The sequence below is a fragment of the Engystomops pustulosus genome, chromosome 5 (assembly GCF_040894005.1).
Source record: "Engystomops pustulosus chromosome 5, aEngPut4.maternal, whole genome shotgun sequence".
NCBI lineage: Eukaryota > Metazoa > Chordata > Amphibia > Anura > Leptodactylidae > Engystomops > Engystomops pustulosus.
The window spans coordinates 73,711,187-73,733,207 of record NC_092415.1 but is presented as its reverse complement, the minus strand read 5'-3'; the positions used below and the strand labels follow the sequence as shown (position 1 = coordinate 73,733,207).

General features: G+C 37.2%; 1 protein-coding gene across 2 annotated transcripts in view; it reads right to left on the bottom strand.

The window, feature by feature from the left end:
* Positions 1-456: 456 nt before the first annotated feature.
* The window catches only part of LOC140132930 (1,25-dihydroxyvitamin D(3) 24-hydroxylase, mitochondrial-like), a 180,740-nt gene continuing 159,175 nt past the window's right edge, over positions 457-22,021 (bottom strand). Inside the window, exons 3-13 of one of the 2 annotated variants that reach the window (XM_072152366.1) lie at positions 13,223-13,302; positions 12,941-13,131; positions 12,315-12,408; positions 9,692-9,788; positions 9,519-9,610; positions 7,869-7,980; positions 4,461-4,603; positions 3,382-3,548; positions 2,254-2,332; positions 1,810-2,007; positions 457-838 (exon numbers count right to left, since the gene is read on the bottom strand). In XM_072152366.1, coding sequence (XP_072008467.1) covers positions 728-838; positions 1,810-2,007; positions 2,254-2,332; positions 3,382-3,548; positions 4,461-4,603; positions 7,869-7,980; positions 9,519-9,610; positions 9,692-9,788; positions 12,315-12,408; positions 12,941-13,131; positions 13,223-13,261 — 1,323 coding nt within the window. In that variant the 5' untranslated portion in view covers positions 13,262-13,302 and the 3' untranslated portion in view covers positions 457-727. Of the gene's footprint in view, positions 839-1,809; positions 2,008-2,253; positions 2,333-3,381; positions 3,549-4,460; positions 4,604-7,868; positions 7,981-9,518; positions 9,611-9,691; positions 9,789-12,314; positions 12,409-12,940; positions 13,132-13,222; positions 13,489-22,021 lie in introns of those variants that run through there. The other variant, XM_072152365.1, reaches the window with a different exon arrangement.

Below are 22,021 nucleotides of genomic sequence, written 5' to 3'. Positions count from 1 at the left end.
TGATTATACCAAATTGCTGCAGCGAAACGAGTTAAAGTTTTAAAGGGGTCTGGATTCTTTCCATACCCAGACCTGTAGTGAATTCTTGTTTCCTCGATTGTTCCACCCTCCCCATCCTTGACTTCAAGTTTACTTTTCTATCACAATCATTCCTAAAGACCCCATCGATTGCTTCAGCTAAGCCCTATTGTTCTTCTCAACTGTGATCTGCCCAAACACTACCCTAAGGTTTCTTTCAAGCCCATAATTAGGTAGAAAGTAGCAGCACTTAATTCATTTAGAGATCCCCATTACAACTTTACAAACAATTCTGGCAATTCTTACCTACTGATCTGGAAAGAACATGCACATGTAGCCACACAAAATATTAATCCAACTCCCATATAAAATAATGACAAAAACAACTATGGTTTTAATATTGATGATTATTTATGGAAGAAACACTTTTCACTCTGGTTTATTAATCCAAATAGAATATAATGGTAAATTTAAAGTAACATTCCACTTATTGACAACGGATTATGTATATGTAGACGAAATGTCTATATTGCCAAGAAAACTACACTTTTCAGACTTTTAGAATTGTACTGTTGAATATGCAGACATAATTTATTGCTTAGAAACAAAATTCAGATCTAAACATTTTACACAGCAATGTGTTGATGTAGTGCATGACAGGCAGAGCATTTACAAATGTAAACAATAAAGTCATGTAGACTGTAGGTCCCTATCGTTTCTTGAAAGCGACAGGTAGTTTCCGTGTGGGAACCATTACTCCGGAGGCAATAGACTTAACTGGTTCTGTATCCGTGGCGATTAATTGAAAATTCTGTAAAATCTAAGGGAGAAAGAAACAAAAGTATTTTCAGGATGTATTAAATAATATATTTGTTTCAATTTTCATTTTTTTTTCATATATTTAGTGCCTAAATAATATTTGGTTGTCAATTACAAAATGTTCATATCAGGTACAGAAATAAAAAAAAATACAAATGACCATTTAGCAGAATTATTTCATACAGGTACAAAAGTGCCAATGTTTATGGTAGTCATTGGCCCTATAAGAAAGGAACTGACTAAAGCAAAAGTTTAGATTGTACTTGATTTAAAGAGTCTAATGAATTAGGACATGTGTGCATATGGATTCTTGAAATATAAATCTATCCATTAAAGGAATGCTCAAGTTAGAGTAATGCATGGCTGCAGGGCCTGAAGGGAGGAGCAGGACTCATTTTCATTGTACTTCCTAGAACCTTGCTAGAACCTGGAGTCATGCTCCTCCCCTCAGACCCTGCACAAGGTATAGTTCAATGAATCAGCCATGACTGGAGTGTTCCTTTAAAGGAAATTGCTTACTCCAGAGCAGAAACTACCTAAAGCCCAGCACTGAACATGTGCAGGTAGGACACAGATATAGCTTAGAAGCAGAAGAGACAAGAGACAGTTGTCACTAATTCTTTACACTTATTCTGTGATGGGTGAAACTTTAATGTTTCTCTGATTAGGATTATGGTATACTATCAAATCTATACCCTAATAAAAAATAAAATATTTTTAACAAAGCAATTTAATTTTAAATATTACTTTTTAAACATTAACATTGCCATACTCAAAATGACAGGTAAAATTTAAAAAAAAAAAAAACATAATATATCCAACATGGTAAAAAATAGCTTGCATGTCGCTAGTGCTGTTTTTTGGTCATCTTACTGTACAAAAAGATAAAATATTGCATGTAGATGAGAATGGTAAAAATATTATTTCTCCCAAAAAATTCTAAATGACTAAAACAAGAATAATTTATGTTACCCAACAAAGAGTCAGCTGAAGCTGTAATTCTGCCAGTCGTCGTCCAATGCACATCCTTCTTCCAATACCAAAAGGTGTATTTGCAAAAGGGTTTACTGTGGATCTTGGTTTCATCCACCTTTCTGGTTGGTACAACTGAGCATCAGGAAAGCAGTCATTATTCCACATCATTGCATGAAAGTTAATCATTGCAATGGTCTATATAAAAAGCGCAAAATAAAATCTGATTAATGCAGTCTTAATACAGGGAACTTTGGGGAAAATAGAATATTAAAATTTCTAACAAAATATTAAAATAATATTCTAGAATATTGTCGAGTTTATTTTAGAAGAGATTTATATATCACATAATAATGTATTTAGCTTTTACTCAAGAATATTTCTTTTCTCTTAAAGTGTTCATGCACAGAAAATAGATATGTTGAGGAGACCAATAATACTTACACCTCGTGGAATCAAATAACCTCCAAGGTTTGTATCTTCATCCAGTGTACGACTTGTAAAGGGCACTGTAGGTGTGACTCTAAACCAAGGGGGTTTTGATTAAAATTTATTTTATATGATTGCACTAATTTTAACATTTTAATAGTTCCCCTACAAACGTGTAATATATCCACATTATGTTACAAAAACTACAAAAGCAGGGTTTTAATTTCCGAGACCCAAATTGTTAATGTACACAAACGTTGGACCATTTATTTGCTTTGTTTATGAGACCCAAGACAGTGCAGGGATCAGGACTTACAACTCCACGATTATCTTCGAGGCTTTTGGAAAGGTCAATTTTGCATTGTCTCTTTCTAATCATGCTCCTCTGTTAACTAAAGGGGATATGTCTGGGAAATTTGGGACAGCAAACTATGCACAGCTCTTTAGGTACTAGACCCACCCAGCTGTCCCTACCTCCTTGCCTATTATTCCCCACCAATAGTTTACTCTTCTACATCACCATTGTCATCTCTGTCTGGGCCACTAGTTAAAAGAACTAAACAATTATAGTCACTTAGGTTGCCAGCACTCACCACTGGTGACACACCTTTTCAAAATCATCTCTAGGTGATAATTTTTTATTTTTTATTGGTGGCCATAGATCAAGATAATACAGATTTTTGACACTGAACCAACTCACAACTTTCTAACTGCATGACTTCTCCAGCTTGTGTGCAGACACGGTTGAACCTGCTTTTCAGCTGGTGTCTGAATGGATAGAAAGAGGAGCATGAGCAACACCACCTGCTCAATAGAAGAGGGGCACACTTTTGAATGTAGAACCATTATAGTGTGACAATTTTCCTGATCCGTGCTCTCATTGCTAGTTACAGCTAATTTACATAAAGTGCTAAAGATTTTCACTTTATGAGTGTTGTCCTTGTGTCTACACTGAACAGCTTGGACTATACTTTTTTTACATCGTAAATGGTTATAATTTTCAAGAATTACTTAGGTAGACTGTTTAGGTCATTAAAATATTCCTAAAAAGAAACTGTCACTTTAAGTACATAGAAGGTAATAAAAAAATATGATAGCAATATTAATGAGATTAACAATAACAACAATGATAATAATAACCACCTCATTGATTCCTTAATACATGATTTCAAATATGGCATCTTTTGTAAAAGTTCAGCAGAAGGGATTTTTCCGGACAATAAAACTGACTGGATTTCTTTTAGAATCTTCTCCTGGACATCATCATGTCTTGATATATTAAATATCAACCACAATAAAGAATTAGCTGTCTGTAAAAAAAAATATGTAAAATTAGTTATTTATTTAAATTAATTATTACATTGCGTTAGGGCTGAATTTATGTGATGTGCATCCTTAAGGTAAAATATAACATCTTAAGGAACCTGGCAGCTATTCATTATGTACTGGTGGTTATGTATCCAAACTTACCTATGCCTAGGCTATGTCTAGGTAAACCAATAATAATTACTGAGAGGGCCCATGGTCCAGGTGTGAAGCAAATACATGCAGCAAAGGACTCTGGCCTAAACTTTATCTGAGAAAAGTGTATTTTTAAGAAGTACCATAGACGACTTCTCTGGGTTGGAACATTTGTATGGCTATAAAATGGGGCTGTCATTGTCAACAACATTTTTCTGATCTATGTATTAGTGTGCTCTATTCTTACCAACAACAACACTTTTCTGATCCACATATTAGTGTGCCCAATATTCCCAGGTAAAAACACTTTTGTGATTCAAGTATTAGTGTGCCCAATATTCACAGATAACAACATTTTAATTAACCACATATAAGCATGTGCTATTCTCTCTGACAACAACACTTTTCTGATCCAAGTATAAGTGTGTGTGGCAGCCTCTGGCCAGAGCAATTGCCACTGTTTCACAAGTCCCTGCTTAGCTAACTATCTCTTTGATGAGTAGTAAGCTATGTGTAATATAATGTGTGGTGTAATGCTCTTATACTGCAAAGTCACATACCCTGTTTAGCCAATCACAGGCATGTCTATAGAGGACATACCTCCGCTCAATCCTAAAGAGTCATCTGCCATATATGCCTCTGAAGGCAGCAATCATCTGCACACAGATGCTATGTGACTAAATGTAGGGTAGTAAATAAATACCAGAAAATAACAGAGGGGAATACATTTTGTTCTAGTATTTAATAAAGAATGAACTTACAGTTTCAACACCTCCAATCTGGAGTTCAGTGAAGAGACTGGACAGTTGTTTCTTTGTAAGTGATTGCTCATTGTGAATAGCATTTAATAAGTCATTCCTCTGGGAACAGTCAGAGCTTAGTCCCTTGTCAATACATTTTTTAACTGATTGATAAAGGAAATAAGGAATTATTTATTAGCATTGTAAGTAGGGCCATAACAACATAATTCTTCTTCATAATATTCAACTTACTACAGTCTCTATAGGACCATCTACAACTGCTATAAAGTAATATGTGAATTGCATTTTTGTCTTTTCTTCAAGATTTCTATAATGTGTGGTCAGGATAGCATTTAATTTAAAATTATATATCTATTAAAAGTTCTGTGCCACATTCTTGAAATGTATAATGAAGACTCCTGGCTCAGAAATTACCTCATCAGCTCCCATTCCTGCCCATAAAATGGCAGAAGATGTAGGGCCATGTGATCCTAAATTGTTAGTAACTAATCACCCTTCTAGTACCTTACAATAGTATTCATGAATACAAGTTTAAAAGATTTGACCAAGGGTATAAAAATACCTTGGGTGGATGGGATGTGGCGGGTTAAAAAAAATAAAGCAGAAGGGGCAGGGGCTTGGAATCCTCACTGTGTTCAGCTTCCGGATGGCTGAGGTGGATGCCACGCCCACCCATCCCTATTCCCAGTACTGTATCATGCGAGATGAGTGGGCGTGTGCCTCTGTTTGTTTACATGGGTAACGGACTGGAGAGATCACAGGGCTGGAGGCCGGGAGGGACCATGGAGGTAAGTACATGTTTATTTTTTTTAACCCAGCCCACGCTGTCCACCCAAGGGTTTTTTGTGACCTCAGACAACCCTTTTAAGGTCCTGGAAGTTAGAGCATGCACAGATTGGTCAGGGACAGTCAGAGATCACATGACCCTTCATCTCCTGCCAATTTCTGGTGTGGAATGTCTGGCTAATTAGGTAAGTCATTTCTAGATGAAAGGCTTTCAAGAAAGCGGCGCAAGATTTTTAATAGTTGCCAGTATCCAAAGGCAATAACGGCACCACTCTCTTTTTTCCTCAAAATACATAGAGAGATATATTCAATTTGAGTACCAGGAGTATTCACATACACAGGTGCAGGGACAAAACCTGAATTAGATGGTGATCTAGTCCTTCGAACAGATCAATGAAGGTATAGAAAATGGACGTCATTCACCAATCTTCAGTAACACATTTCTTCTTCTTTATTGAAGCAAAATCATATACTCACATGAAGGACATGCAAGGGAGGGAGTGAGAGCAGGGTGCCTGTTAGAAGGCAATGGCCGCTTCGCACAAAACAGCGCTTCTTCTGGCCTCCATGTAAAGAATGTACTGAAGATTGGTGAGTGCCGTCCAGGGGCATCGTTAGGTCAAAAGATCCAGGGCACAAGCCCCGGATCTTTCGACTGGTGCCCCGAATGTTGTCACCTGGCTCTCTCTACTTTCATCTCTATTTACATCCTCTGGATGCTTATAGAGATGATTACTGTAGTGGAGCAGGGTGCCGTCAGCACAGCACATACAGCAGTTCTGTGCTGTGGTGAGATCTGCAGGAGGCGATGGCATTGCGTCTCCCTGCTTCAAGTAGCTTCCTCTAGCAGCCTGGAGCAGGAGGCGCTGTGTAGTGACGTCACCACATCCCGTCCAGCAGGTGGAGGGGAAGAGGAAATCATGAGTGAAGAGAGGTAAGTGTAACTATTCTTTTTTAATAATACAGTGTGCATATGGAGTTTTGGGGTCATTACTTTATGTGGAGGCTATTCCTGAGTAGTGGGAGGCTATAATCTTACTAATAATATTACTGAGTGTGTTTGTGACTATTAGTGTGAGGGGCATATGTGGGGTCTTTTAGTGAGTGTAAGGGGACTATTACTGAGTGTGGGAGTTATAAGTAAGTGTGGGGGGCTATTAGGGAGTGTGGGGGCTATTTTCTGTGTGTATAGAAGCAATTAGCAAGTGGAGAGCTATTACTGAATGTGGGGATCTATTAGTGTGACGGGGCTATGAGGGTTTTTTTAGTTAGTGTAAGGGGATTATCACTAAATGTGGGGCCTATAAGTGAGTGTAGGGGGGCTATTAGAAAGTGGAGAGCTATGTTACTGAATGTGGGGGCTATTAGTGTGTGTGGGGCTATTAGTGTGTATGGAGGCTATTTTTGAGTGTAGGGGGTTATTAGCAAGTGAAGGGCTACTACTAAGTGTGGGGAGTATTGCTAAATATGGGGGCTTTTAGTAGTGAGGTTATAAGTGGCTGTTTGGCTATTAGTGGGGGGGGGGCTAATAGTGAGGGGGCTGCTACTGGATGTGGGGGCTATTTGTTAGCATAAAAGGGCTATTGCTAAGTGTGGGGGGCTACTAGTGAGTTTGTGAGGTTATTACAAAGTGTATGGGGGGTTATGAGTGAGTATGTGGGGCACTTACTGTGTGGGGTTCTATTACTGAGTGTAGGTGGCATTGTTACATGTCAGGCCACATTTAGGGATCATTATTAGGTGGGTGGCACAATGTGGGGGCTTTAGTAAGTGTAAGGGCCACAAGGGGTGTGGTGGCATACAGAGTGGGGCCATAATTGTGGCTTAATTGTAAAATGTGCGGCTTAGAAAGGTGGATTTTATAATGTGTTACACTGGGGGGCATTACTAGTATTTTTAGGACTTTGTGTGCGTCTGTATTACATTATTTGGTTGAAGAGTTTTAGGGGTAGAAGAATGATAACACGGTTAGGGGACAAAAATTTAGGGATGATAGAAAAGTGCAGAACATAAGTTTTCGTAATCTCCATAGGCACAGCGCATGGCTGCATAAAGAGAAATGATGATGGCGGCTTAATGGAGAACATGAAGAACAACTACTGCTCTGGATATAATAGGTAGCATTTCTACTGTGCTTTTCTGTAAGTGCAGTTTTTTCAGGTGGAAGCATATGGGGGGGGGGGTATACGAAAGGGGACGCAACTGAGAATTTGGTACGTATGCATTGGGGCCCGTGCCCCAGATCTTTTGTGACCCTAGCAACGCCACTGGTGCCGTCCATTTTCTATACTTTAATTGATCTTTTAACAGTTGCCAATTGTTTACTTCCTTATATCCCCCCCCCCCCTCATATTACAAAAAAAGTAAAGTGGACAACCATCTTAAATATTTCAGTGTGCACATTGGACATTTTATGCTGCTTGTTTGTTGTTTTGTCTTCAACATCCTGTATCTTTTCTCATACAGTGACTGCTCTGTCCCCTTCATCTGCAAATAAGGATTGCCAATACAAAACACAAAGTACTGCAGTATTAGATAAAGGATTAATTAATTAATAAAATCAATTTTTTATAATAAAAAAATAAAAGCACATATATACGGCATGAATGGCCACTAGATTACCTGTAGCAAATATATTGTCCCAGGCTTCAGTATGGCTTTTCCATGATTTTGTATTAAACTGTTTATGAAGATCTGGTGAAGTGACAATGAGTGGTCCTAAATAATTCATCATCTGCTAGCAAAAGGAAAAAAAAGATCATTCAGAAAATCGCAATCATAACCTATATTAAAGAATACAGTTAAAAAAGAGCTATTATCATCCATTAATAATAAAATGTTCAAGTGACATGAAGCTGAGCAGCTTTTAGATGATGTTTCTTTCATGGCCTAGTGTGGTGGCATCATCTAGAATATCAGCTTTGAAGTGAGATGGCGCACAGAGGAGGAGGTGTTCAGAGGCAGGGAAAGCTTGACTTCAGAGTTAAACTCTCTGCCTCCCTGACCTTATACATCTAACTTACATCTCACTTCAAAGTAGATTTTATGGATGATACCACCAAGCTGGGCCATGAAAGAAACATGATCTACAAGCTGCTCAACTGCTTGACAACATATTGGTAGCAGTTTATTAGGCCAATTTCTGATGACAGGTTCCAGTTAAGGTAATTGTATCTATTTCCAATGGACACCCTTCTCATTCCTTTTCCACTACCATCTAGTGGTATAAAGTGGTATTATTCTGTCATATGCTGTGCCGGAGTTTAGAGGGTTAAAATTTTTCTTTAAGTAATTCTTCCCTGCAGTCTGAGGTCAACCATTGGTTGGAGCTTTCGAAATCTCCCAGAGATGAAAACCTATATATATATTCCCTCTAGCTGGATTTCTGGGCAAAGTGGCAGTTCAGTCTTATCATTGATTCTAACAAGACAGTCAGCGGATGTTTCCCTCCATGGGGATACTCCTCTGCAAGACCAGCGACCCTGTGTGCCTAATCCCACATCACTTTCACCAGCTTGCTGCCTAAGCAGCCTAAGGTACTGTCCCATGCCGAACTACAGAACCATCCAACTATGCCTCCAGGAACCCTGCAGAGAAGAACCTTTACTACTGTATTGGACTGCGTTGCCCCAGGGGGAATCGTCTCCAACATTGTGGCCTCCTCCTGATGGGCGTGGGTTAGTTCAACTGGACTAAGCCATCCCTAATACAGCTGTGGAGCTAGGCAGCACTACAAGCTAGCCAATTATGTACCGGGGAATGTAGCTGCCCCCACATCAAGGTCAGGCCCCGATGGGTGGAACATTGCATGAAGAGATGTATTTCTTATTTGTAAATTCCTTACTTTGTCCCACAAAGAATAACTGGCATAAGATTACTTGATCTGTTATATAATGCCCTGCTCTAACGGCCTGCCATAATAAAAAGTTAAGTGGACACTGGTCTGCAGCAAGGCACAATAGACACCGCTTCAATTGCAGCTGCGGCATGCCGATGGGTAAGAGAGGGAGCACACTCCCTCTGCAATCACTTAGACAGCCTAGTCCTTGTTTTACCATAGTTTCTAAGGGGTTAAGCACCCTGGATCGGAGCTTTCTAATCCCAAGTGTTAGTGTTGGGGTGTTAACACAGCCGAGCACTATAGAAAGACGTCTAATCAGAATAATTATCCTTTACCTCTGTAAAAAGCCAATAGGACAGTTATTAAGGGGTTAAACAGGAGAAGGCTACTGCTATTAGTAAACATTCATTTGTATGTTATATATACAGCACCTTTTTAACTGAGTGTATGAACAGCAATGCTTCTTCTGTACATGCCTCTTGGAGAAGTCCACACCTTTCATTATACAGGACTGAGCATATTACTGGGACGAGATGACAAGTACATTAGAAGTTGGAGTGAAGAGCATTTATGAACAGCATGTATATTTTTTGTGTGTACTTACTTTCATATGAGAGTTTGTTAAGTTCAAAATACAAATCATCGATTTTGCCTTCTTTGTCACATACCCGTCTGACATGTGGGATAAAATCTTTCAGTACCTACAAGAGAGGCAATTTTTCAATAGAGCTCCCCATTTACTTTCAGCTTTATGCAATATACATTACAGGATGTTTCATAATAATTCCAAAGCTAATATAATAATCTGAAGTAAGTAAAATGTATGCTATATTACATTAAGATGTAGATGCAAATCATTATAAGTGGGACAAATCAGAGATACCTCACTGTGTGCCCTTTCTAGGATACAGGCATCGGAATATGGATCGGGGATGTTGCTTAAAAATGAATAAAGAATTGTTGTTGGTACTGCATACAAACTAATCCCAGAGGGCGCTCTGCCTAATCACCTCACAGACAGGCTCCTCTTCCATTTTGTTTATGTGGTTTTCCATATTTTGTATTTTTTTCTTATCCTAAGGTTATATATGTGAACCCTGTATTGATTGTACAGTAGCATAGAATTAAAAATGGTCTAAAAATAAATAATAATTATTATTAATGAGGTGGTGCTGAAGAACCATCGAAAGATCCATCAGAATAAGTAAGGGGTCGCTGCTGATTCAAATAAATAAATGAAGGGGTGTTGGTGCTATGTTAAATTTAAAGGATCATTGGTTCCAGAAGTATCTTAATGGAAACCTACCATTGGGAATCTACCTACTAAGGTAGATCTAATGGTAGATCCTTCCTTCTATCCTCAGTAATGAGTAGCATAATTGTATGGATATGTGGCTTTAGAGAAACTCACTATGGAACCTAAGATTTGAGGATATAAGGACATACATTGTGTGGCTGTATACTTGAAGGCAATTCAAATAACCAATAACCATACCTTACAAATCCTCAGGTGCATGTTATCCTCGGGTGGTCTTAGGCGAATTTAAAATTTTCCTTTTGAGTGCACAAAGTATTAATTTTAAAAGCACAATAAATAAAAGTGAAACCTTAAATCCCTCCTATGCTACAAATACATCTTTTAAGGGTTTTCTGCATTAAATACCTATATTTTGAAATAACTTTGCAATCAAGGTACAACTGATGATGTTGGTTTATAATTTTTCTGGAGCTGAATACTAGTCAGAGACAGGATCTTCAAGATTTTGCTAGATGATGCAGTAAATGCTAATAATTATGTCTGGTCTTTGCAAGTATTTCTGTATAATCCTCTATAATCTATATCCCTAATATATAGCCTGATGCAATTCTACAGAATGCCCTTATTAGGGCAATTATTTCAGATTTTCACCTGTGCCTAATAATAGAAGCCTCTTTTATACACCTGTTAGGGACAATAGGTTTTGAAGAAAGTCCCTGCCTAGTTAAATGGCCATTCAATGAGCAGCAAGCTCTCCCCAGCTGTATCCTGTGTGTTATGACATCTGAACATGTGACCCTGCTCACATGTCGAGCCGACCAATCACAGGCATGCCTACAGAGATCAATTTGGTAAGCTCTGTGTAGTGATGCGTAATCTGTGTGTGCTTTATAAATTAAGGAACTATTATTACAGCTGACATGCCTGTGGTTGCTATGAGGCTGGCAGCTGCTTAATTGGCTGCTTCAAAAGTCAATAAATCAACTTTTTTTTCCAAACACAGACCTGCACCCTTAACAATAGTGCTTGTGCGGGCACTGGGTTTGCGTGTGCTGATCCCACCAAATTCGGTACAGACTCAAACAATGCATTTTTGTTTCGCTCATTGCTACTCAGGAGTACAATGTATATAATAATGCTGTAGAGATTTATGTGATTCATTGACAAGAGTTATGTATATAATAAAATTGGAGGCTCTGTATATAATTTGGGCGACTATTTATACAGGATAAATTGAGGAGGCACTGAATATATTTATATTTAATGGGCAAAACATATTTTCAGGGAATGCTATATAGTCATTTATTTAGAGGGGTACAGTATATATTTTATGGAATATAGCATCAAGTGGCTCAATGTTGTCAGTTGTTTTGGTATAGATTGGTAAGTGGTATATTTGTTATATGTGGGGGCACATTATGGTCAGTTGTGATGTGCGATGCATGAGCTTCATATGGAGATTTGTCATTGTGACCCTACAAAGCTGTAGACGGCACCAGCTCTAGAGATCTGTGTTATACCTTTGTGTATGCAGTTGGTAGGTCTATGAAATATTAATTAACAGCATATTCTAGGATTTTAACAGGACTCAAGCTACTGTGTTCTTATATCTTTGCATTCAAACTTTTCCCCTCTGCTGTAATATTTCACCAGAAACCTGCTTGCTGTTACTCAGAGGAGAGGGGAATGTGGTTGGGCTGTGAAGAGATCTCACACATGAGTGCACCAGACCCTGCCAAAATCATAGGGTATAGATGATTTTTTTTACAGTCCAGCTGTGTTTATTACATACATCACACTGCGGACATGTGATGAGAAAACATTCTGCATTTCTCAAAATATTTAGATAAGATGTGATGGCAAACCATAATACCCAGGAATGTATGAAGGGGGAGTTACTTGTATATACCACTGGTCAAAATAGTACATAACTAGTACAACTTATATTCATAAAAAGTAGACGGATCACCTCATTAATTTGCGCATCCATTTTTCCTACTTCTTTGATTTTCATTAACTTTCCTTGTGCTACTCTTCTCATTTTCAGCCACTCTTCACCTTCGCTGTGGATAAAACAAATATAATTATTATTTTGAATGAAAGAAAATTGATCTGTATATTGATGTTTAAGAGAATGTAATATATGGAAATATTTTACATCGTCCTTACAATTTATTGATAACTTTGTAATGTTTCAGGGTCCATTTGTGTAAAACCAGTTGCTATGCTTTGTAAACCCCCTAAAAATATTTTTAAAAATAACAAAAAACGAATTATTTTTCAACATAACATATACACACTTCTTAGTTATTCCTATGCATTGTTTTAATTTAAAAGACAAAGCAAATATATATAGCATATTGCAGAATATGTAAAAAGAGGGCATGCATTTTTCTCCAAAATTGTCAAAAATCTAATTGACTACAATGTGAATAAGCCTTATAGTAATAAATAAATTATATATAACTACCATTTTACTTTTGATAAATATTAAAGCATAGGAAAAGAAGGAATACATTTAATAAAAAAAAATTATATTTTGGATTTTTTTTGTTTCTTAATTTAATTTACAATTAAAAATAATTTTGCACTCACAGTGTAAGTAGACCACAAGCTTCTTTTCTATATTCTCTATACATTTTCCATGGTTTGATCTCCATTCTTTTAGGATAACTGCATTCATGCCTTAGAAATGATTCCAGGAGACATGGATCTCCAATTTGTACAGATTTGAAAAATCCAAGATTCATTTTAAAAATTCCTCCAAATTTTTGATGATAATTAAACTGATTGAAAAACATGGAATTCAAAATATCAAAACTGAAACAATCTCTGTATATAACAAACCTAATGATGCTAATCATATCATACACATACCATAATTTCATGTTGATTTTGTAGTCCTCCATTCCACATGACATTTAGGAGGCTTCCAATACCAGGCAAATCAACAGGACCTGGAAGAGAAGAGAAGGGTAATGGTCTTCCTTTTGTAAAGGCAATGCTTTCAGTCTGTGTATGGAGGTGTAGGTTGTGCATTAAACTCTGTACTATGCTAGGTGACAATACTAATGAGAGAGTCTTCATAGCTGGTGCTATGTGATATTTAGTACTTAAAATGTGTGCCCCTTTCAGTAACCCAGATAAATAGATGCCTCAAATGTGGAGAGTGTGAAATGCAAGGGATTGGTCTGTAATGCCTCTTATATAGAACAGTACTTAAAAGACATACAGTAGCCTTTAATATCATTGGTTAAGAGTCTGAGGGGAGGGGCTTGGAACAAGTTTGAAATTGAGGGATGTTTATATCAGGATTCTAGGAGATGAACCAGTTCAAGAGAGTCAGGTTCAAGTACCCTTCTTACCTAGCTAACAAAAGCATGCATAGCTGGAAAAAGCTCTAACAAAGATACCACAAACTTTTCTTAAAAGGTAAATCTTGAGCTATTCCAAAACATTTATGCATCTTATAGTTCCCACTCATCAAATCCTATGTAGATCAATTATAGTCAAATTACATTTTATGTATTTGTATATTGTATAATGCTATTTAACAACAATTATAATTTCAATACAATAACATCAACATTCAATACAATCAATATTTAGCTGAATTAGACAATAATGTCCATAAAGATGTGGCCTATGAAATTGACCTTTCCCTATCTTCCCTTATCTTTTAAATAATATTTCTGGATTTCTAAGGTTTTTGAGTTGTTTATGTAATTCTGACAAAGAAGTTTAAGTTTTTTGGCAGAATAGAACAATTGGAGGTAAAAAAAAATCAGTTGCCTAGAATTCAATATGGCTTCAACCCCTACTATTTTCATTGAATCTTAAATAATCTCCACACACAAGACTATGATGAAATTCAATTTTAGAATAGTTAATGTTGCAATATGTGCACAGCATATAGAGCTTTTACAGCAATTAAGTTGCAAATCATTCACTGTTTCAGTTTTCCATCCAAAGTTCACTCTAAATCAGGGGCACTTTCCCCACAGGGCTATTTATTTTATGGTTGTACATAGACCATTGTTTCATTAGCTAAAAATAGTGACATCTTGTAAACATTGAATTACCCGAACTTCTTAAACCTTCAAACTCAATAATGAGGGTTTTTTTGGTCCTTATATCTAAATAGGCTTTTGAGAACAGAACTACTGAACTCACTTGAACCAGAAATAGAGAAAGGACATGGAAATTTACTTGTGCAAGAGTCCTTTTTTTGCTTATTCACAGGATGCTTGGCATTGTTAATAGTGGGCCATGAATAATGAGGGCATATTTAAAAGCCTTAAATTTAGACAAAATCTGCACAAGGTATGCCAAGAATACTATTTATAGGTACATTTCCAGGAAGAGTAGGTCTAAAGATGTGTTCAGTTCACAGATACCATGAACAAAACCTCATTGCTCAAAATTGAATGCGGTATGCTATATATAGCTTTCAGCAATCTTTCAGCAATCGTTGGACAGTCATTGATGGGGTTCTGCTTAGATGAGTATAATATGAATCAAACCGTTGTACAATAGTTATAATGCATTTGTACTTTATCTTTTAAGGTACTCAATCAAATTTGTGAATGACATCATGGGAACTAGAAATTTAAACTGGAAGGTATAATATAAAATGATTATGACCTACACTATACCACACATTGTATCAGACTTATTCCAATTGAATTTTCCAAATTATTTTACAACTAGCTTTAGATCCCGGCATTGCCCGGGATAGTAAATAATTGCTCTAAGCTATAAAGTAGAATTGGTTAACAAAAAAAATTATATATCCATCTATCTCTCCCTGTCTGTCACTCACTCACTCACTCTCCCTGCCTCTCTCTAAATCACTCCCCGCCTGTCTCTGTCACTCACTCTACCATCCAGTCTCTCTGTCACTAACTCTCCCCAGCTGTCTCACGCACTCTACCTGTCTGTCTCTCTGTCTCTCAGTTACACTCACTGGCTGTCTCTCTGACACTCACTCTCCCCACCTGTCTTTCTGTCGCTCACTCTCCCCATCTGTCTCTCACTCTCCCCTCAAACCAGCTATGCATCCAAACTTAGATTCCTGTAATGAGGCCAATTTCATAACCACCATTTCCAAAAAAGGCCGTCAAATCAAAAATATACTGAGAAGGCATTGGAATGTCCTTTTACATGATCCTTTTCTCAAAGATTCCATTGCACAAAATCCCAAAATATTTTTCAAAACACCCCGTACATTATACTTGTTCCCATTAACCACTGTGTTTGTTAAAGGAGTGCGCTGCTGTGAATTTACCCTGTCAAACAGAACAAGACAAGGGTGCTCATTATCTCCCATTATATTTATATTACCAATAGAACCACAAGCAATATTAATAAGATCCAACCCAGAAATACATGGGCTAAAGATTGGCAACACAGAACATAAAATTGGGCTGTTCACAGATGACATAATTCTGTTTTCTGCAAACCTGGAATAACACACATATTCGCAGTATTAGAATGCTACAGTAAAATATCATATTACAAAATAAATAACGCTAAAACACAAATCCTCCCAGTCAATATACAGAGTAACAAATTAAGGAGCCTAAAACCAAAATATGACTTGGACTGGAGAAAGCAGAATATTAAATACTTGGGGACAGAACTAACATACCCAGTAGATAAATTATTCCTTACCAATTACCTTCCCCTCATATCCACGATAAATTCAGAATTGGAAAAATACTCCAAATTCATTTTATCATGGTTTGGCTGATCTGCAACATATAAAATGATGGAACTCCCGAAATATTTATATGTAATACAAACAATACCAATCACGGTTCCCGATTCCTTCTTTGTTAAAACCAAAACGTAATTTAACAAATTCATTTGGAAGGGTCACCACCCTCAGGTAGCCTTTAAAACTTTATCCAAAAATAAAAGTATAGGAGGCCTAGGTTTTCCCGATTTAAAAGACTATTACTATGCAACATTATTGGACCAGTCACAATTCAGAAAAAGAATCTTGACACACACATGGAGAATCAACCTCCCCTCCCTTCCAAACAATTGACAATCTAAGCTACTGAGCATGGGAAAAATTTTCCTCAAACCCAAAAGAAGGGAAAGAAATTCCCCCACAACAAATCAAATAAACCTCCTAGAGCTTACAATTCCAAATATGAAGTTAAATACTTGGTATACTAATGGGGTTCAATTAATCAGCGACATGCTCACCAGTGGAAAAATCTCTTCTTATAATATACTCATGCAAAAATGTTTCTTCCAACAGCTGGTTTTCTTAAGTACATGAGAATACGTAACTTTCTATATACAACCCCCATTCCGTACCCAGGCATAAATAAGGAATCTCTCTTTTTTATAACGTGTTAGAAAACAAAAAAACATTTTCTAAACTACCATATATGCTTAAATGGGAACAAGACCTTAACACATCCTTCTTGGAAGAACAATGGTTGAAGGCTATCCAGACAGCAAACACTCTAACCAGATGCACTTCTCAAGAAGAGGCCTTGGCCAAAACCCGCATGAGATGGTATTTCACTCCCTCCCGTCTAAATAAGATTTATCCCTCCACATGTGCTGGAGGAATTGTGGGTGCAAGGGAACACTATTGCACATTTTATGGTCATGCCCAGTAAACAAACTGTTAGGGAAAAAAATATTTCAGACTCTCTCCAACACGGTAAACCAACATATAGCACCCTCACCTGCTACAGCACCTGCTACAAAGAACTATCATCACTCATACCTTAATAGCTACCAAACTAGTCAATACTAGACATTGGAAGGAAACCCAATGCCCAAAGGCGAGTCAAGTCATAAGCCTGGTGAATACCAACTGTTCATTTGAAAAACACATGTCCTTACAGGAAAACAAATATCATAAATATAAACCAGCTTGGGATAAATGGATTAATAGCCCTAATTATCAAGGGTATACTTTGGTTATATAATAGTCAGTCTCAGTTAATACTGTTTAACTGTTAAATTGTTTGTTTTTGACTGTTCTCAAGCGTTATTTTCTATACATTATTCACTAGTTCTGGTAATGTACAAGAATTGCATTACAATGTAATACTACAAGAGGAAACTAACTCATGTCGACTCAACACAAACAAAAAAAAAAAGACCCAGTACATTGAAAAATATTTTGGCCCCTAGCCGTTTATGCACCAATCAACAGGTCAGACCTCCCACATACTTTTTTCCCTGTATACTGGGTAGCTTCAGACGCAGTAAATGCAAATGTTGTAAAGCCATTTGCCATCGATGTTCCAGTTTTTGATCTAATATAACCAACGATAATTTTCCTACTAATACTTTCCTCAATTACAGTTCAGACTATGTGATTTAACCCCTTAACGACTTGGCCTATTTTAGTTTTTTCACTTCCATTTTTCACTCACCAACTTCAAAAATCTATAACTTTTTTATTTTTCCACATAAAGAGCTGTGTTATGGCTTATTTTCTGCGTAACAAATTGCACTTCATAGTGACGGTATTTAATATTCCATGGCGTGTACCAGGAAGCAGGAAAAAAATTCCAAATGCAGTAAAAATGGTGAAAAAACACATTTGCAACATTTTCTTGTGGGCTTGGATTTTACAGCTTTCACTCTGCGTCCCAAATGACATGTCAACTTTATTCTTTGGGTCGGTTCGATCACGTGGATACCAAATTTGTATAGTTTTTTTAATGTTTTCATACATTTAAAAAAATTAAAACCTCCTGTACAAAATATTCTTTTTTAATTTTGCCATCTTCTGGCGCCAATAACTTTTTCATACTTTGGTGTACGGAGCTGTGGGTGGTGTCATGTTTTGCGAATTTTGATGGCGTTTTCATTAATATAATTTTTGGGACTGTGCAACCTTTTGATCACTTTTTATGAATTTTTTTATATTTTTCAAAATGGCAAAAAATTTTTCGACTTTGGACTATATTTTCCGTTACGGGGTTAAAAGCAGTGAAAAAACTTTATTATATTTTGATAGATCAGGCATTTTCAGACGCGGCGATACCTAATGTGTTTATGATTTTTATTGTTTATTTATTTTTATATCAGTTCTAGGGAAAGGGGGGTGATTTGAATTTTTAGGTTTTTTTATTATAATTTTTTTTTTTTTAACTTTTTTTTATTTTTACTTTTACTATTTTTCAGACTCCCTAGGGTACTCTAACCCTAGGTAGTCTGATTCATCCTATCATATACTGCCATACTACTGTATGGCAGTATATGTGGATTTTACTCCCCATGCATTACAATGTGCAATTAGCACATTGTAATGCATGGGTTAAAACGAAGTAGACTCGGGTATTCGGAACACCCGAGGCTACTATGGCGACGGATCGCCGCTCCCCGTGACGTCATCGGGGAGTGGCGATCCACGACAAGATGGCCGCGCCCATGCGGCGCCATCTCTTTGAAGCCGCTGGCAGCATTGCTGGCAGCGATCGAGGTGAAAACACCTGCGATCGGTGCTAGCACCGATCACGGGTGTTACCGGTAAGCCTTTGCTGCAATATGCAGCAAAGATCTACCGGCTGTGGAGAGGGCTCGGCCCGCGAGCCCTCTCCATGCGTCGGGAAGGGGTTAATTGATTGAATGTACATGTAAATTCCAATATATAGGTCGTACAATCCAGCCACTCAGGGAGCGCCTAGACAGACACAGATCCAATATTACCAATGGTTTTCTGATGCATAGTGTGTCGAGTCATACAGCAGTTTACCATAACTGTGATAACAAAGAGTTTAATATTAAAGCAATTGATCACGTTGCCAGCTATATACCACAACATCATAATCAACTTAAACAGCAAGAAATGTTCTGGATCTACAAGCTCCAAACCTTGGTACCAGCAGGCCTCAACGAAAGTCTGGAAAATGTTTTTTAACCATTTATGTAAATCCGAAGTTGGATGTTATTATAAAAATGTTTCTTTGTGAAGATAATTTCTCATAATTTCCCATGTTTTTTTTTTATTTTTTTCAAATAATTTTATTAACTTTTAACATATGAGCAGCTTATGATACAGTTTGCTGCAAAGCAATTACAATTACAGTATTAATATTCAATATTTCTATTGTCATAAAAGTTTGAACTTTTTCTTGTGTTATTGTACTATGAGTATATATTGCAGGATTGTTAGTTTTTGTAGTAATTGTAAGATCAGTTATACCGAAAAAATACAAATATAAACAGTGGTCTTCTCAGACGTGACTCAAACCAGCAGACAACAATTAGGGGTGTTAACTGGACTCTAGGGAGTCCTTTGGTGGGGGGTGGGGAGTAATTGGGTGGGGGGTGACAAGCTGTGAGCCGTTCACTGTATCTTCTTTTTGTGTTGTTGTTGGTCAGTCAGATTATGGGGTATAGTATTTACTCTGTCCATAGGTTCCATTTGGTTGAGAATTTTTTGAAGGTTGTATTTTGGTACGCTAGAATTTTCTCATATGCACAGGACGTGTTCATTTGGCTGATTACTTAGTTGATATGTGTCTTGTTATCACTAGTTTGGTAGACATTAGTGTACAATAATTGTCTTCTGTTCTTGTGGGAGAGCTTCCATGTTAATTAATAGAAGGGCTTGTTTTGTTTCTTTTATTATAGTGTTTGTTGCTTTCCAGAGGCCAAGAATTTTGGGGCAATTCCATAAGATGTACATGAGACTTCCTCTGTTGCCGCATCCTCACCAGCACATTAGAGATACATTGGGGTAGATAAGGTTTAATCTTGTAGGTGTGAAGTACCATCTTAGGTGTGTTTTCACTATTTCTTCTATTTGTGATGTGCATCAAAGTATTTGATATGTTGTTTTTAGTGCCGTTTCCCATTTTTGTATTGGGAATTTTGTTGTAGATGTTCTTCCCATTTTGTTACGTTGTGAGTCTTGGTGACATCATTTATTTTCCTAATTCTGTTTCAAAAAATAGATATTCCTTTTTTTCTGGGCTGCTGTTTATCCAAGAATTCTAGTAAGTTGGGTTCGATTTTAGGTGTTATATAGTTAAATGAATTATATAGACTTTTAACCTTTGCAATTTGTTGAGTTTTGCTGTATGGGAGGCCCTTTGTGGATATGAGGTACCTTGAGTCTATCTCACCGTTTGGGTTGAGGATATCACCAAAAGTTTCCAAGCCTTTTTGTCTCCATACTTCTAGCTTAAGGTTTTTGTTTTGGTTTTGTAGGAAGCTTAGTGGGATGCGGTTTATTATACTTTGTTTAGAGTTGGTTTAGTTTCTGGTCATTTCCCCCCAAATTGTGTCTGATATTCTTATTGTCTGAAGTTTTGAATGTGGTGGGTCCGTACCACATATTTTAGCAAACATTCTGTTTATTAATGATGTATTGTTATTGTAGTGTTTTTCAATTGTTAGCCATACTTTGTCAGTTAAGTCTAGCCACCAATGTTTAAGTTGGTCAAGTATTGCTGCCTTCTGGTAGTCTCTAAAGTCCGGTAACCCCATCCCTCCTGCCTTTTTATGTTTGGTCATATTGCTATTCTTGTTTTTTCTGTTGCCAAATTAAATTCTGAAGATTCTTATTGTTCATTTTAAAGAAAGTGTTTGGTATATTAACTGGAATAATTCTGAACAGGTATAAGAACTTGGGGAGTATTATCATGTTGAATGATGGTATTCGGCCAAACCATGTAAGTTGGTGTCTTGAGTACTTTATGTAGAGTGCCTTAATATTGTTGCTAAGAGGAGCAAAATTTGTTTTACATAATTTTTTTGAAGGGTAGGTTAGTTGGAATCCTAAGTATATTATGTTTTGTGTCTGCCAGCCTAGGTTGTATTTCTGTCTAAGGGTATTTTGTTCTGCGTCTGGTATTCTAACCGATTTGTTGGTGTTAATTTTATAGTGTGTTATTTTCCCATATGCTTTCAGAGTCTTGAAGAGTTGTGTTAACGAGGTGTCTGTCTTGGTTAATGATAGGACTATGTCATCAGCAAAAAGTGCTATTTTCTGTTCTGTATTTTAGCTCCTGTTATATTTGGATGGTTTCTTATTGTTTCCCCCAGGGGTTCTATTGAGAGAGTGAAAAAGATGGGGGATTGGGGCCAGCCTAGTCCCGATTGTAAGGGTAAGTTTCTGAGATAGAGTGTTATTAGTATATACATATGCTTCTGGGTTGGAGTAAAGTGCCTTAATTGCAGATAGTATTTGGCTTGTCAGTGCGTAATTGGTCAGGGTCTGAAAGGCGTACTTCCAATTGACTATGTCTAAAGCTTTTTCTGCATCTATTGTAAGGAACGTTGCCGGTACGTTGTGGATTTCGCAATGTTGTAGTATATTTATTATTCTCCTGGTGTTGTCTGATGCTTGTCTATTAGGTACAAAACCTACTTGGTTGTTTTTAACTAGATTCATTAAAATATGTTGCAGTCTGTTTGCAATAATTTTCGCGTAGATTTTACGTTTGTATTGAGCAGTGAGATCGGTCTATAGTTGAGTGGGGAGTCTGTTGGTTTGCCTGGTTTCAGGATGGTGATTATAAGTGCGGTCAGCATGTCTTGGGGGAATGTTTCTGTGTTGGCTGCCGAATTAAAGATTTTCTGTAGATATGGTCAGTCCGTCCGTTCCAGTCCGTCCGTTCCAGTCCGTCCGTTCGTTCCAGGGACTTTGTGGGGGGGGGGGGGGGTGAGATGAGGATAGTCTTTTTG